Genomic DNA, 17,274 nt, shown 5'->3' on the forward strand with positions numbered 1-17,274 from the left:
ATTAGATTTAATTAAAATCGCCTCCAGCCCGTCAACCCGCTGAACTTAAAGATCTACATTCAGCAAACTGTGACAGTTTTTAATATCCAAATTACGCAGCCCACCGATCAATGCAGACGATAACTGCTGACTCGGACCAATTCAATATCCTCTCTTCTGATAGCAATCGACAACAAATGCAGCATTATGACTGGGACAACAATGGGATAAAGGGAGTTGTTTAAGAGTGAGTTAGCGGCGGTGAGAGTCAGGATGACATCAGGAGAAAATCCACCGGAGTTTGCTGAAACTGGTGGCTGCAAGCCAAGCGGCCCAAGTAGTAGCCAGGCCTGGGGAGACATGATGAGTTATACGCCACTAAATCAGACCCACATCCAGCTGACTCCCCAACTTCTGCTCCGTCATCAGCACACACACAAACACTTAATGTGTGCATGTGTTGTAGAGGAGGGAGATGAGAGGCTGGAGGGGGATAGACCTCAGTCACATGTAACAGCAGATGAGGGAAACCTCTCACCGGATCGATGTCTGCTGATGTGTGTGCTACAGAACACATGAATGCACACCATAAAAACTCCAATATGGAGGAAATCTGTGCCAGAGGCGCTTCTAGGTTCAGACCTTTGAGACGGCTCAGCCGCTATAATGACAATGTGACATTTCTACACTCGAGGTAGATTGCAAAACGTGGATAAATATATTACTCAGTGCTTTTTTTTTATTGGGCATCAACCTCACGTTTACATATTTTTTGTAAAAAAAAACGTGGGACTCAGCTGCGACGGAGCCGTGCAGACAGCTGCTGACCAGATTAAAGCTGTAGTACGTGAGATTGGAGCAAATATGATTAAAAAAATGTATTTCTATAAAAAAGCAACACCTGAAAAAAATCACGTTCCTTCTGTGTCCTCCGGTGCTCCTAACGGCATCGGCAAGATTTCACAGACCGGACGAAAACAAGCAGTAAGAGCTGATCTGAGGTCTGCTGTCCAGCTGCCGTCTATGAGAGCCGGCTGTCAATCACTCGTGAACTCCGACCAAACGGTCAAACTAGGCTGATCAAATATTAATCAATATTCTGTTACGTTAATGTCTATTTCTCTCCTCAGATGTTTTCAGAATCATCTTGTAGTGTACTGTTTAACTGTAAAATTAAAAAGTTTGTGACGCGGCCGCCATTGTGAAATCTGTTGAAGGAACGCCAAGATCTGGTCACATGACCGGAGCACAGCCAATAGGAACGCTCTCTCTCTGAAATGACCTGTGATTGGTCAAAGTCTCCCGTCACGGACTAGATTTACTAAAGCCTGAAAACAGAGCCATGAGGAGGAGCCTCCAGTCTGGACATGCACGGGGTGCACGGGAATGACTGAAATGTCTTTTTACCGTGTTGCAGTAAACGGGCATTTGCGGCGATAGTGATTGGTGACCTTAAAAAGAAAGTGGGACATGGCTGTAAAGTAGGGGGGCCAATGGCCCCTTGGCCCTCCTATTTCCGGCACCCATGGTCTGGGGGTCATCTCCCAGGAGATTTTGAGCATCAAACACTCAATTATTCAATTATTATGGTGAAATAAAGTAAATGTAACTGAACGAGCACCTTTACTGGGAGAGACATTAGTGTTTGCTTTTAAGACACTTTGTTATTTAGCACGAAATCAGATTGGAGCTTCAGAAAAATACGAGAATCCAAGATTTAATTTGATAAAACAGTAAATACTACTACATATTACTGTTACATCGTATTAACATGTTCTTCCAATGACAAATAGAAGCAAGCAGCTCCTTTAAAATCCTACAACTTTATTTATGACATCCTGCAACAGATTTCATCAACAAACAAACTTAGAAAAGGTTGATAAGAGAAAAACATGAGAGCGCAGTAAAAGATGTCTCCGTCTTTGACGTAGTGTCCTCGTTACTGTCCAACCCCTCCTGGTCATGTGTCTCCTCTTTCCTTCTCCGTCTATCATATTATCTTCCTTTCCGTCTCTGGTTTTCCTCAACGATGAGGGCCAGAGGGGCCAATCAGCTGTTTCGTCACCAACGCCGGCATCCACCGATTCTACGCTCTTCTGCGATTGGCCCTCGGTTACCATGGCGGTGACATCGGCTGTGGGTTCTGGAGGTAGGACATCACAACTGCTGAGATGGACAGCCTGCAGGCGGCACAGAGAACGGGAGGAGATCTTAGTTTTAAAGTCAAACTGAAACATCTTACCTCCGTTTAATGAATTTCGTGGTAATCCATACATGTTGGAGAAAATGCGTAATTTATTATGGCATTTATTGCAAGTAAAGAAAGCATTGAGTAAAGAATTAACACATTTTTAGGTTGTAGCAGCTCAGTGGCATCTTATGAAACTAGAAAACCTGATGAATCCATCGGTACCAACATGTCATACTAGCTTGTCGTAAAGGAGGTTAAATAACGCTCCAAACTACATTATGGTGAAGAAAAACTGTCATGTCCATTTTCAAAGGGGTCCCTTGACCTCTGACCTCCAGATCAGTGAATGTAAATGGGTTCTATGGGTACCCACGAGTCTCCTCTTTACAGACATGCCCACTTTATGATAATCACATGCAGTTTCGGGCAAGTCATAGTCAAGTCAGCACACTGACACACTGACAGCTGTTGTTGCCTGTTGGGCTGCAGTTTGACATGTTATGATTTGAATGTGTTGTTAATTGATTTACAATAATAAATATATACATACATTTGCATAAAGCAGCATATTTGTCCACTCCCATGTTGATAAGAGTATTAAATACTTGACAAATCTCCCTTTAAGGTACATTTTGAACAGATACAAAATGTGCGATTAATATTTTAATCAATTGACAGCCCTAATTTGTATCTTTCAGGACCTTCGCCTCGCACAGATGCCATCCTTACCATCCTAACGACATTCAGATGGCGGCTGACGTTACCACGGTTTAACACTCCACTATTTCCACGAGTTTAAATGTATGACTTTATTATCTCGAAGATTTGTGAGTTATTTCTCTGAATATGTAAAAAACACACTCCAATTCAACAAGATATTTTGCTGACGTATTATGAAACGATGACGTATTATCATGTCTGATCAGCAGCGATGCAGGTAAAGAGAGTTAATCCCTGAGCCATGAGAAGCCACTGAAGGAATGAAGGCAGCTTCACCTGATAACCCAGATGACATACCTGCCCTCCACGGCTCTTCCATCCTGTATCGGCACTCACCTTTGTTTAATAACTACGGGATTCTTACATCATATCTTGGCTATTAACAAATGTCCTAAAACTGGCCTTGAACCAGCTTCTTCTGTGCACACCAGGCCGGCGCATTAAGTTCACTGTCTGACATTACTTGCTGAGCCAAACATTTCACGTTACTAAACTATGAGTGCATCATGCTCGTCTTTAATACGACCTCATCTAGACGATGGACCACGAGGTTTTTTTCCTCATTGCAAATGTGTCTGCGAGGCCTGGACGGGTGCCCTACTGTAGTACTCTTTTATAAGCAAATGGAAGTGTACCACCCCTGGAGGTCACACAGTTAAAAGCTTTTGGACATTAGAGTTGGCTCATCTAAAGTCTCAGTGGCAGACAGAAGAGAGTCTAACCTACAGATTTAAAGCTGAATAATTCACGTTAGTCCCTTTAGTAGCCCGTTCCTCTGCAACAGAGAGGAGAGACACATCCCCAATACCAGACAGTAAAGATATAGGTATTCAAGTTCAACATACATTAGTGTAACAATGGTTCACAATGAGGACACACATAGTAGTGCATCCTGTATGCATCAACACATGGTGGCGTATACTCACATGAAGCTGCTCATCATCTGTTTGGTGTCCTCCGAGCTTCTGGAGTTTGCAAAGCTGATGAAAGAGCAGTAGACTGCGATCCAGGCACACCACTTCAGCTGAAACACACAGGTTACAGAAGGTTAGCTGCACACGCTCGTGTTGTTAAAGGCCAACATGTAAATCTATATACTTTGAAGATAGATGAAGACTTGGGAGACAGCTGGACAACAGCATAGTTAGTGATAAATGGCACTGAATCAACGAGTACATGATGACCTTCAGTTCAAAATGGTGTCATTTGGAAACTGCCCGTATCCCGGCCAGTATACAAAGACGCGTAACGTGGTGGATCAAACAGGGTCTGAAATTTATTTCTTCCTCACCTGCCACTGAACATTTCTACCGGGCACTCAATTTTTTTGTCTGCCACTTTTGAAATCTATGTAGAACGCTTTAGATATGTTAAGACAGTAGAAATATGGAATATATCATGAAACCTTAAAGCTAGAGTTGTTATATTTGTTGAAATTTTCGTTACACCCCGACAGCAATCAATAAATCCAATGCTCTGACAAAAAAAAGACGCAGGACTGTAAACCCGTCAAATGATTTTATGCGGCTCAAATATCTTAATATAATATTTCTTATTATAAGGAAAGCCATGGTGACCTGAAATTTGTGCCTGCCACAGCCAACATTTACCCTGTATTTGGCAGGTGGCAGGTGTTGATTTCATTCCCTGGTATCATCCCTACAAAATTCCCAAACAGGACAACACAACTCCAAAGATAAAGATATTCTGAAGTCAAGTACATCTGTACAGCACGTTCAATAACAACTGGAGCTGACCAAGTGCTGTACGAGTTAAAGTGAACAGCGAGTAAAATATCATCAACAAAATAACAATAGAATGCAATGGATAAAATACAATGCAAACAGAATAAAACTTGCCAGAGCAATTTATAAAAAATAAGAGTTTACTAAAACATTATAACCACTAAGAGCAAAGGCCATTGAGAATAAGTATGTCTTGAGGTGTGTCTTAAAAGTGTCAATGGAGGAGGAACATTTGATAGAACGCAGAAGATTATTCCAAAGCTTTGGAGCTCCCTTACCCACTAGCCTCGATCGTGAAACAGTTCAAAGCAATTGTCCTGAGTATATAAGAGGCCTAGAGCTGGACTAGGGGCAGAGAAGTTCTGTACAGGAATGCCATCCCGTGTATGGGTTCTAAAACCTTATACACTCTCACAATTAATTCATGTTTATTTCTGATTTATGACTAGAAGAACTTGACACACAGTGCTGAGCTGCATCTCAAATTAATCTTCAGGTTCCAGCTTTCAGATGATGTTCACCACTTCTATGTGACATCTACCGTTGACCTGCTATCTCCCCCTAAAGACCCCTGGACCCCCCTAAAGAAGACTAAACCGGCTCTATTGTGGATCTCAGAGGGTTAAGTAAATGATGGATTATTGGACTGTTGCACCACATGAGCCTGCTGCTGTCCCCTCTTTGTTTCCTGTATTGTGTCCTTAGAGCTGAAAGTCAAAAGCTGCCCTTCATCCTTTCATCTGAAAGGTGAGTTTACCTTTAATCTTCTAAATGGAGAGATTGGGCTGGACCAAGGTCTACCATTCACCCCTTTAGAGTGGACACACAATCACATGTAGACGTACACAGAGGCAGAGGACAAGGGAGAGAGGAGAGGTTTAATGTGAGGCTGTGTGTGTGTGTGTGTGTGTGTGTGTGTGTGTGTGTGTGTGTGTGTGTGTGTGTGTGTGTGTGTGTGTGTGTGTGTGTAGGTCACCTTGAGCATCAGCCCACACATGCTGAAGATCATGCCGAGCAGGTTCATGTAGTCAGGCGTGGGGTCCTCCAGAGTGGGATTGGCCTCTGTGCTTGGAGGCTTGTACCTGCAACACCACAAACATATTACAACCAAAAACAACCAATAACCAAGATAACAAGCACTGACTTCTGTCTGCACTGTTACACCACTGGCCCTATGTTACTATTACTACTACATATCACATTACACCCATAGGTGCTTGTTTATCACCACCGTGCTGCTATAACAGCCTCCACCTATCTGGACAGGTCACCACATTTCAGAACCTGGCTGCAGGGATTTACTGAAGTCTTACCACGGAGGATTAGGGCAGGATAAAGAAATCTGACATTTCGAGAATAGAGTCGTAGTATTAGAGAATAAAGTCATACTTCCGGTCCAGATTTCAAAGTAAAAGACGGTGCGTGTGGTTTCAGATCCATGATTTGTGATTAAGGAACAGAACAGTAGTTTAATATTTAGATTTAGTACTTCATAGACTACTTACTCAAATCCTGTGAACTACCTTTACTGTGTACTTCTTCAGTAATCCCCTTCCAGACAACAATAAGCCTTTCTGTTTCAATTTAACGTGGGATAAAACACTTTGTTTCCATAAGTAGTTTATGATGTTAGCTGTTAGCCTGTTAGCTGTTAGCCTGTTAGCTGTTAGCCAGTTAGCTGTTAGCTTGTTAGCTAGATAGCTGTTAGATAGTTAGCTGTTAGCCTGTTAGCTTGTTAGCTGTTAGCCTGTTAGCTTGTTAGCTTGTTAGCTGTTAGCCAGTTAGCTGTTAGCTTGTTAGCTAGATAGCTGTTAGATAGTTAGCTGTTAGCCTGTTAGCTTGTTAGCTGTTAGCCTGTTAGCTAGATAGCTGTTAGCTAGTTAGCTGTTAGCTAGTTAGCCTGTTAGCTAGTTAGCCTGTTAGCTACTTAGCTGTTAGCTACTTAGCTGTTAGCCTGTTAGCTACTTAGCTGTTAGCGGTTAGCTACTTAGCCTGTTAGCTGTTAGCCTGTTAGCTTGTTAGCCTGTTAGCTTGTTAGCTGTTAGCCAGTTAGCTGTTAGCTTGTTAGTTAGATAGCTGTTAACAATAAGCCTTTCTGTTTCAATTTAACATGGAATAAAACACTTTGTTTCCATAAGTAGTTTATGATGTTAGCTGTTAGCTAGTTAGCCTGTTAGCTGTTAGCCAGTTAGCTGTTAGCTTGTTAGCTAGATAGCTGTTAGATAGTTAGCTGTTAGCCTGTTAGCTTGTTAGCTGTTAGCTTGTTAGCTTGTTAGCTGTTAGCCAGTTAGCTGTTAGCTTGTTAGCTAGATAGCTGTTAGATAGTTAGCCTGTTAGCTTGTTAGCTGTTAGCCTGTTAGCTTGTTAGCTGTTAGCCTGTTAGCTAGATAGCTGTTAGCCTGTTAGCTAGTTAGCCTGTTAGCTAGTTAGCCTGTTAGCTTGTTAGCTAGATAGCTGTTAGCTACTTAGCTGTTAGCCTGTTAGCTGTTAGCCTGTTAGCTACTTAGCTGTTAGCCTGTTAGCGGTTAGCTACTTAGCTGTTAGCCTGTTAGCTACTTAGCTGTTAGCCTGTTAGCTGTTAGCCTGTTAGCCTGTTAGCTGTTAGCATGGCTAATAGCGGTTAGCTAGGTTAATCCCATCGGTATCATCTTGTAGTGTTGTGTATTAAATCACCGTAAGATCTTATTGTGTCGCCTCGGGTCCGCCGTGTTGTTGGTAGTCATCATTTCCCGGGTAAAAGAGGGTATCAGTGTAATAAAGAGATTAATCTGAACTCAGAGGAGCTAACGAAGCTCAGCAGCTTCTTCATGAACAGAGCAGAGCCGTGTACTCATATCCGGTGAGTTTCAAAACAAAAGCGCAATGTAACGCAAAGGCCAGGATTAAACTAGGGGGAAGGTTTTCAGACTTTTATTTTGACAGGAGTATTTCTGATCCCAGAGTGCATTGCGCGTAGCAGCCAACATGGTGGCTGAACTGAATGAATGAAGCTGTTGATGTTATAAACTCATCACAAACTCATCATATCTACTATTATTATGAATATTAACGGCACCACGAGGACAAATATGGCACTCCACTGAAGCTGAACTCGGATAAAACGGTTCAAGTAAGTTAAATAAGTAGCTAAGTAGCACAGAAAGGTAACAGCATAACAATGTTAGCATAACATGCTAATTCTGTTAAAACCAGTAACTGTTAAAACCAGTAACTGTTAAAACCAGTAACTGTTAAAACTAGTAACTGTTAAAACTAGTAACTGTTAAAACTAGTAACTGTTAAAACCAGTAACTGTTAAAACCAGTAACTGTTAAAACCAGTAACTGTTAAAACTAGTAACTGTTAAAACCAGTAACTGTTAAAACCAGTAACTGTTAAAACCAGTAACTGTTAAAACCAGTAACTGTTAAAACCAGTAACTTAAAACTAGTAACTGTTAAAACTAGTAACTGTTAAAACCAGTAACTGTTAAAACTAATAACTGTTAAAACTAGTAACTGTTAAAACCAGTAACTGTTAAAACCAGTAACTGTTAAAACTAGTAACTGTTAAAACCAGTAACTGTTAAAACCAGTAACTGTTAAAACCAGTAACTGTTAAAACCAGTAACTGTTAAAACCAGTAACTGTTAAAACTAATAACTGTTAAAACTAGTAACTGTTAAAACCAGTAACTGTTAAAACCAGTAACTGTTAAAACCAGTAACTGTTAAAACTAGTAACTGTTAAAACCAGTAACTGTTAAAACCAGTAACTGTTAAAACCAGTAACTGTTAAAACCAGTAACTGTTAAAACTAATAACTGTTAAAACTAGTAACTGTTAAAACCAGTAACTGTTAAAACCAGTAACTGTTAAAACTAGTAACTGTTAAAACCAGTAACTGTTAAAACTAATAACTGTTAAAACCAGTTATACTGGTTATACTACAGTACTTACTTTGGAAAAATATGATTTTACATAATTTTGGTGAATTTTTTAATGGGAAAAATATTCAATAACTTCAGTCTTGTACAGTGTAGCACCACCAAAATCACTTCACTCTTCATGGTTGAGACCAATGTTATGTGTCCAGCTCGGAGGACGGCTCGTTTTGATTAAAATGAGGTTGTAGCTCGTTGTCTGCCTTACTACTGTTAGAAAGAGACATCTTTTATGTTTTAACAACGTTTGGCTTATGAGTTATTGATCCGGGAAGTTCAAATATGTGAATATCTTTCCAACTTTACCAAACTACTGAACTGACTAACTGTCATGAAGGGGGAGTTGGTAGTGTATCTCACATCTTTGTGTTTTTCCACTCAGGTTATGTGATGGCGTTCCCTGAGCCCAGACCTCAGGCTCCTCAGCTCCCTCAACACCTGCTCAGGACCATCGACTGTCAGCAAGGAGCCGTCAGGGCTGTCCGCTTCAACGGTGAGAAAGAACCAAACATATTTATCACCATAATGTTGATGAGACTGTTGAGATATGGACATGAAGTAGCTTGCATTTAATGAGAAATATCTGGTTTAAACTGATGTCCAAGATTTGAGGGGGATTAATAAAGAGTTATCTTATCTTATCTTATCTTATCTTGTGTGAACTCTCCATGTGAGTCATCACGAGTCATCCATGACATGTCATTAGCTTATACCTGCCTCTGTCTCGTGTCTCTCCTGCTCGGTCAGCTGACGGGAACTACCTGCTGTCTTGTGGCAGTGACAAATCTCTGAAGCTGTGGAGCGTGAGCCGAGGCACGCTGCTGAAGACGTACTGCGGCCACGGATACGAGGTTCTGGATGCCGATGGGTGAGAGAATCGTCACAGCCTCCTCCTCCTCCTCCTCCTCCTCCTCCTCCTCCTCCTCCTCCTCCTCCTCCTCCTCCTCAGGAAGGAGGCTGATTCAGCAATATAGCATCACGCTGCACGATAAATGAGTTTAAGTTGTAAGCACATGAAGAAAGAGTGTTTTGTCTCTCATTGGCTGTTTCAACAGTTCCTTTGACAACAGCCAGCTGTGCTCCTGCAGCTCGGATAAGACTGTGATCCTGTGGGATGTCGCCACGGGCCAGGTCACACGCAAACTCAGAGGTCACGCTGGGGTCAGTTCTGCTGTCTCCGTACTTTTGGTTTATTTGTTCTTTCTTTCAGTTTTTGATATCTCACTCATACATGTTCTGCTCACAGAAAGTCAACTGTGTCCAGTTCAACGAGGAGGCAACCGTCATCTTGTCTGGTGAGTCTTCACCCGTGTAAAACGTCTACAATACATAATTCAGTATACACTGTGTGAAATATCTTGGATAGTCGACGTGTATTATGTGAAATATCTTGCCACTTGAACATTGAGTTGTCTTTGTTTGTTTCTTAGTCTGTATTATTGATGTTAAATTGTGACCAACTCATCAACACTGGTACTGATCATCAACTGATTCTAATCGTGTCAATAAATGTGTATTCTAATTTATTTATGGTGCATGTGTGTGTTTTCTGTGTTTTTCTCCTCATCCAGGGTCCATAGACGGGACAGTCCGGTGCTGGGACACCAGGTCCAGAAGATTCGAGCCCATCCAGGTTCTAGACGAGGCTACGGACGGCGTCAGCAGCCTGAAAGTGATGCAACACGAGCTGCTCACCGGGTCAGCACAGTAAACATTTCACCATGAAAGACAATATAAGTCATCTACAGTGTTGGAGTTAATCTTAAGATTATATTGATTACAAATCTCTTACAGTATATCTCCTGCTCACTCAGACTGCAGCTTAGTTTAGATTTGTACTGGAAGCAAAGAAAGACGTTGAGCCTCGTACGAGGTGAGCCACGTCAGATTCAGGAAACGCTCCTAACTTCAGATAACTGCGTAAACATGATGAACGCCACACGTGTGTAAATGAGCGCTTGTTCATGAAAAATTGTAAATTAGCATAATTAACACCCCAATGATACCATTATAAGGCTATGCGTCCTGCCCCATTCATCTGTAAGTCAGCTACGACGCGCCCGGTTCCACTTCCTGTTGACCTTATTATATAGACACAAATTAACCGTCAATTAGTGCATCATTTAAGTAGTTTTGCACTTTGAGATGATCATATTGGTATTGTAGTGTTATATAATAGCATCAATGGCCAAGTTAAGTTAATGATGAGATCTTTAGGCCATATTAATACAGTTAGAATTATACTATAATTCGAATTGCAGAGTCAAACAGGATAATGTCAACATAATTATGAAGTGTAATTTATATATGATTTTCAAACTCAAAATTGCTTCAAAGTAATGAAATATAGATACGATCCATCAGTGAAAAACGTAGGTTTGGATAACAGCAGCACATGACTCCTACGACGGGTCTGGGGGACTCGTAAATAGTGTTCGGACCTGAGAGAAAAGTCACGAGAAAATGTGACAAGTTCTACAAGCCACTTAAAAGCGAACCTGTTCGTACGAGTGTTTCTTACATGAGGCCCAATGTATCCACAGTTTTATCTTCCCTTACCTTACCTCGCTACCTGTTGGACTAGATGTGTTTGAAAACAATTGAATTGTATTGAATATACTTCATTTCGAACATTTAAAAAATAAGAATAAGATTTATATGTAAAAAACAAAAACAACAAATAACGTTGAACATATAAAGTATATAAACCAACATTTCATGTCTGAAATGAAGTAGGAAGAAGCACCCACCCCACGTCTATACTAATCCATCAATACTCCATCAATCACGTAAACCAACCGTCCGCCCCGGCGTCGATCCAAAACTAAACCACGATGTTCACCGTTCAAGAATGTGAAAAAGAAAAAATACAAAATTCCTCAAATTTCAAAAACCAATTCGTCTTAATCTATCCGTCCAAGAACATTTTTAGTATATAATTATTTCTTTCTCTGCACATTGTTTGTGCAGTTAAATTCCTTCAGATCCCTGAATTTCAATGCATGTGACGGTTGACTTGTGTTGTTCAGGTCGGTGGATGGCCGAGTGCGGCGCTACGACCTGAGAATGGGACAGCTGCATGTTGACTTCATCAGCAGTAAGTGATCTTCTATTTCACGATACATGTTCAGCATTCATTAAGAGTAATAACAATAACTTTTACTGTTTTCATCGGTAGAAGTGGTAGAATATACAGAGACCGTGGAACTTGTTTGTGTGTTGCAGGTCCAATCACGTGTGTGTGCTTCAGTCAGGACGGTCAGTGCACTCTGAGCTCCAGTCTGGATTCAACCGTCCGGCTGCTGGACAAGAGCACCGGGGAGATGCTGGGAGAGTGAGTGCTGTTCAGTCTCATCTACAGTGTGGTGTACCCCCCCCGATCATGGCTTCACTTACCAGTCAACTAATCCCCAAAAAAAAGATCTAATTGTAAAACATGGCACACAGACTCCCGTTGTTATGATGTTTATTGTGTTTGTTTGTTTCACTCAGGTATACGGGACACAAGATGAAGGGCTATAAGCTGGACTGCTGCCTGTCCAATAAAGATACCCACGTTCTGAGCTGCTCTGAGGATGGTCACGTCTACTGCTGGGACCTGGTGGAGGTGAAGTGTCTGCTGACATTTATGTTCATAGTGCATTAAACATAAAGTATTTTACAGAACTTAAAGGGAACTTAAAGGGAGTTCAGGTGTTTCTCAGTGGGGTCATAAGAGCTACTTCTCCATAGTGAGTGTATTACCTACAGTAGATGGAGTTAGTAGAAGCAGACAGGAGTACCAGCACGGGAGCAAAGCAATGTACTGCTGTTTGAGTGTACGCTATATTTAGAATATTTTCACCACTTTACCTTGCCGTCAGACAGCCCTTTCCGAAGCCAACAGACTCCTTTGACAAAAACAGTAATTTTACCTCGGAAAACACAGGAGTTGCTGGTCTACCGCTGCCTCAATCTGTGAGGGTGCACTTGTCTCCAAAGTCCAGTTCGTTTGATTAGTGTGAACGCTCCGTACCGGATCATGTGTACTCGGGCACGGTAAGTCGATCTGTGCCTCGAGTACACTTGAAAAGGTGGTCTCGAGTACAGATCATGTGTACTCGGGCACAGTTCGCATCAGGTGTGAAAGCCAACTGGAAGATATATTCAAAATGTTCGATAAATAAAGTTAAAATTATAGACAATGCAGAGGAAATATCTATCATATCTCTAACATATATAAATAAAATAAAGGAAATAGAACATTGATAGATATGATAGAAAAATAAAAAAAATAATGAAAAAGTAAATAAATAAAATAATAATATTAATGTATGTATGTGTGTATATATATATATATATACATACATATATATATATATATATATATATATACACACATACATACATTAATATTATTATTTTATTTATTTACTTTTTAATTATTTTTTTTATTTTTATATATATATATACATATATACATATGTATATATATATACATATGTATATATATATATATATATAAAGAGAAAAAAAATATATATTTAAAAAGTAAATAAATAAAATAATGATAATAATGAATATATGTAGTGGGTTTCTCAAAAAATGTCAAGACTTGTAAAATGTACTCTAGGAACTATCCCTTTAAATAGACAGAAACAGACAAAAGAAGGAGCTAGTTGGCATTCAGTTCAAACGTCCACGGATACTAAACAGCTCACTTTCATACAGGACAGAAGCCTGTAACCTCCGAGTTACATCCCACCAGCACATGAAATCAATAAGTCCTCCAAAATTAGACATTCGTCCACCAAACTTCAGACAGGTATGTTCTAACGTTGTGTTAGAAACAGATATAGAAAGCGTTCTGAAAGCATGTGTTTCTTTTTCTGTCCTCCAGGGATCTTTGTCATTGAAACTGCCGGTGGGGAAAGCCGTGGTCCAGTCGTTGTCCTTCCACCACACAGACACCTGCCTCCTCACAGCAATGGAGGGACGCGTCCAGGTGTGGGGGGCGGAGCCCGAGGAGACGGAGGAGGAGGACGCCATGGCCACGTAGAGACGGTGGAAGTAGTCAGAAGCTACGTGTGCATGCTGAGAAGGTTCATTTTTGAGCAAACTATTATATTAGACAAATACCAAGAAGTTAAACACATAGTCAGACTAAAAGTAACACAGTTGAAGCTGCCAAATGCAGGAAGGACAGCTGGCAAAAGAAGAAACTCCCGATGTGCGAATGCGTAAATTAACAGGTTTATTAATTTAACGGAATACTTAAAAGTCAGATATAGTCGTCTAGATGGGGCAGTGATGTTATAAAAGCTTTCAGAGCATAATGGATGATTAGATTACAGTAGTTTATGTTATGATATTGATAATGTTGTGGCGTGTATGACTATTTCAGCCTTCTGTCAGCTGCGTCCCCGTCTCCGGCGGTGTGAAACGGACTTGAGAACAAGTAAAAAAATAAATATAAAACCATAATCCAAAGCGGTAAACACCCTCAGCATCCAGCCAGATGTCCTTCCTGCATCTGTCAGTTTAAACTGTGTTGTTTTTAGTCTGGATTATGACTGTAACGTCTTCGTCTTTGTGCAATATTATCATACGATCGGCTCACCGAGCTCTGATTGGTCAGTAGGCGGTGCAGGTTAGCTGTTCAGCATCAGTTACCATGGCGATTTACCCTTCAGTAAAAAGTGAACCACCGGCGTAGGAAGAAACACCCTGAAGGGTTAAACCTGAAGTTACCTCACTAATCCTGCTTCCTAGTCCAGGCCTCTGATGGTGGCGATCTTATTCCCACATTTAGTTTCTGTGTCTGTGAACACACGGTCGTTGGAAAGGAATAGAAATATTCTCATGTGAGCAACTTGAATAAGATCCTAACTGGAGTCTATGTGAGATGTAAGATTTAACCCTCTAGAGAGAAAAGGCTGAACATACCAGCTGACAGTCAGAGAACTGATGTTGATGTGAATCTAGTTTTAGTTCATCATAAGAGTTAACTAAATAATCCAGGAATCAGATTTTGTACGTGTGCAAAACATATATTTTTGTACAAAACCTTGAATAAACATTTTCTTGCATAAATGAATGATGTAATTTCTCTCTTGATACTAATAACACTCACTAATAACCCAACACTGGTTAGTTCTGTACAAGTTTATCTTTATTAGGAACTGCACACTCAATCAACACATTACAAAATAAGTTAATCATTATGACAAAAGAATGGAATCAAATAAATAAATAACTTATCTTACATAAATACATTTGTTTTAAAAGTGTTGACGGATAAGTCTGACTTGTAAAGAGCTTCACTCGGCTGTGTGGCGTCTGTATCTACGCAGCTTCGTACATATAATCCATTCTACTGTTAACCCCAGAATTGCACTGAAGATTTTAAATAAATACGTGTTGTCAGCTTATTTATAAAAATAGTCAAGTAGCTTGTAGTAGAATCACGTCTCCGTTCACATTTCCCCTTTTAGACCAAGAAGAGCAGCCGTATGTTTTAGCTTGACTGCTGTGGGAGTAGCTTTTTAAATGCCAAAAGTAATAAAATTCTGATCCTACTGAGGCCCATTAGATGAAGTCTAACATTTAAATCAACACAACTGGATTCACGAGGTTTTCAAAAGGAAAATAGCTTAAATTGTTTGTCACTTTGGAATAAAACTCTTCATTTACAGACATTACAATAGAAACACTCCCCGACCCTCTCACTTCCACCCTCTCAACCGTCTAGCCGACGCAACTGCAGCCCGCCGCCGACAGCTTCTCCACCTTGTGCCAGCGGTGCGAGTTATCGAGGAAGGCCATGTCCTCGTGGTGGGTGGGCCGGCAGCAGGGCGCGTTGTGCCACAGCTCCCCGGGCGCCGGTTGGGGCAGCACCCCGCTGAGCAGCAGGTTGGTCAGGGTGAGGTCGTGGTTGGAGCGAACGTGGGGACACGTCCCGCCACAGTACTTGAAGAGGACGGTCTCGTCCGAGTCGTACCCCAGTCCGAGGTTTCGAACCTGCAGCAGGATGGAGCGCAGGCCGCACTGGGAGTCCGGAGTGGAGCGACGTGACCGGACTGGGACCGGGACGATGGGATCGGGCGACGGCCCGACTCCAGAAGCTTCTGTTCGGCTGTCGTCTGCGACTGCGTCTCCGTTTCTCTCGTCTTCATTTGGTGACGAGTGTGGAGATGCTGTTTCTTGTTTCGGATCTGGAAAAGGCAGAAAGAGTTAAATATACATCTGACGGACAAAATGAATGAAAATACAAAGAGCAAGCTTTGACCCAGTCCACACTGAGACACCAGTTATTGGTCAGGTCTACAAGGTAAAGCACAAATTGAGAAACTCTCGGGAGATGGTTAACGTGAAGCATTGACCTTGAATGGTTAAGGTTAGGATCGGTTGTCGAGCAGCAAGACTTGTGAGAGTTTTTGCAAGTTCTGAAAGAGGTTTCCTTCTAGACACAACCTCAGTTATTTATAGTCTTAAATAAAAATGAATAACTTCTTAAAGGTGCAAAACAAACATCTTCTAGTAGAAACCCAAAACCTGAAAATGAGCATGATACAGTATGTCCCCTTTAAAGGTGCAGTGTGTAGGATCTGGTGGCATCTAGCAGCGAGGTTGCAGATTGAAACCAACTGAAACTTCTCCTTCTCCTTCTTCTTGGAGAGCTACGGTGGCCAACTCAAAGATATGAGAAGCCAGTGTTTGGTTTGTCCATTCTGGGCTACTGTAGAAATGTGGCGGCCTACTCCATGAAGTTCTATGTATGTAGTTATAAACGTTTCATTCTAAGGTAACAAAAACACAGTGATTCTTATCAGGTGATTATACACTAAAGAAAACATAATTATTAATATTATATTCTATTTCTGCTGATAAATCCCCCTAAATGTTACACACTGGACCTTTAAGAGGAAGTCTAAACTGATACATATACAAGTCTAGACACGATATTTAACATATTGCTCTCAGAGCATGCAAAAATTAGATTTTATCCAAAAGGTCATAGGTCACGACCTTCCCTTCAGCCGGTACTCACCAATCAGCGATCTCAGCCAGCGGCCCTCTCCCCTCTGGACGCAAAACAGAATCACAACCAGCTTCAACAGGGACCTCATGGCTATAGAGTCTGCTCTCCGTCTGAACCAGACTCGTGTTGCGTTTGAATGTCTGCGGGTGCGAGTGATGCTTAAGATGCAGGCGAGTCGCAACCTCCAATATATAGCCCTCGGAGATGAAGGGGGGGTGAAGGGATGAGGTGAGGAGGTGTAGGGGGGAGACAGACACTAACCCGTTACTTGCCAACAGACTATCCCACTCACCTGAGCCTGACAGCGAGCGGAGGAGGGCAGGCGGGCGCTTGACCTAGAATTTGTCCCGTTGAGATTATCTAATTGGTGTAAATCTTATTGTTGAGTTTCCCCCCAGATGTTTTTCCAGAGGATGTTGGCCCCTGGCGGTATGGATTATCCCGGAGGTTTCGGGGCTTCTATAAAGCTGCTAAGGAGTGGACAGTGATGTCACGTTGATGATGCTGAGAGTTATGTGTGATAAATGAATCAGTAGATAGGTAGCTAGACAGACACGGAAGTGGAAAGGCAGGCGAGCCAAGAGATACGTTCATTAGACTTTATCAATACGCAAACACAGACATGATCCGTGTAGGAAATGTAAAAGGTTAAAGATGAGTCACTGTGGAATGTCTTAAAATAGGCCCACGTTGTATTC

General features: G+C 41.4%; 3 protein-coding genes across 3 annotated transcripts; 1 reads left to right on the plus strand and 2 right to left on the minus strand.

The window, feature by feature from the left end:
• Positions 1–1,783: 1,783 nt before the first annotated feature.
• Positions 1,784–7,500, minus strand: wdr83os (WD repeat domain 83 opposite strand). The gene is made up of 4 exons (XM_074631319.1): positions 7,309–7,500; positions 5,612–5,717; positions 3,817–3,914; positions 1,784–2,159 (listed from the first exon to the last, which is right to left on the minus strand). The coding sequence occupies exons 1-4, from the start codon at positions 7,359–7,361 to the stop codon at positions 2,093–2,095; spliced, it is 324 nt and encodes a 107-aa protein (XP_074487420.1). The 5' UTR covers positions 7,362–7,500; the 3' UTR covers positions 1,784–2,092.
• An 82-nt stretch (positions 7,501–7,582) lies between these two features.
• wdr83 (WD repeat domain containing 83) lies at positions 7,583–14,628 on the plus strand. The gene is made up of 10 exons (XM_074631298.1): positions 7,583–7,735; positions 8,939–9,049; positions 9,304–9,424; positions 9,612–9,717; positions 9,803–9,851; positions 10,128–10,254; positions 11,586–11,653; positions 11,782–11,890; positions 12,049–12,163; positions 13,436–14,628. Exons 2-10 carry the CDS (start codon positions 8,947–8,949, stop codon positions 13,592–13,594), a joined length of 957 nt encoding a protein of 318 aa, XP_074487399.1. The 5' UTR covers positions 7,583–7,735; positions 8,939–8,946; the 3' UTR covers positions 13,595–14,628.
• LOC141762915 (artemin) lies at positions 14,584–15,756 on the minus strand (the record flags this gene model as incomplete). The annotated part of the gene is made up of 1 exon (XM_074627078.1): positions 14,584–15,756. A coding segment is annotated over one exon (474 nt), but the record flags the coding sequence as incomplete, so codon positions are not given.
• Between the last annotated feature and the right edge of the window lie 1,518 nt (positions 15,757–17,274).

The sequence above is a fragment of the Sebastes fasciatus genome, chromosome 3 (assembly GCF_043250625.1).
Source record: "Sebastes fasciatus isolate fSebFas1 chromosome 3, fSebFas1.pri, whole genome shotgun sequence".
NCBI classification, from domain to species: Eukaryota; Metazoa; Chordata; class Actinopteri; order Perciformes; family Sebastidae; genus Sebastes; species Sebastes fasciatus.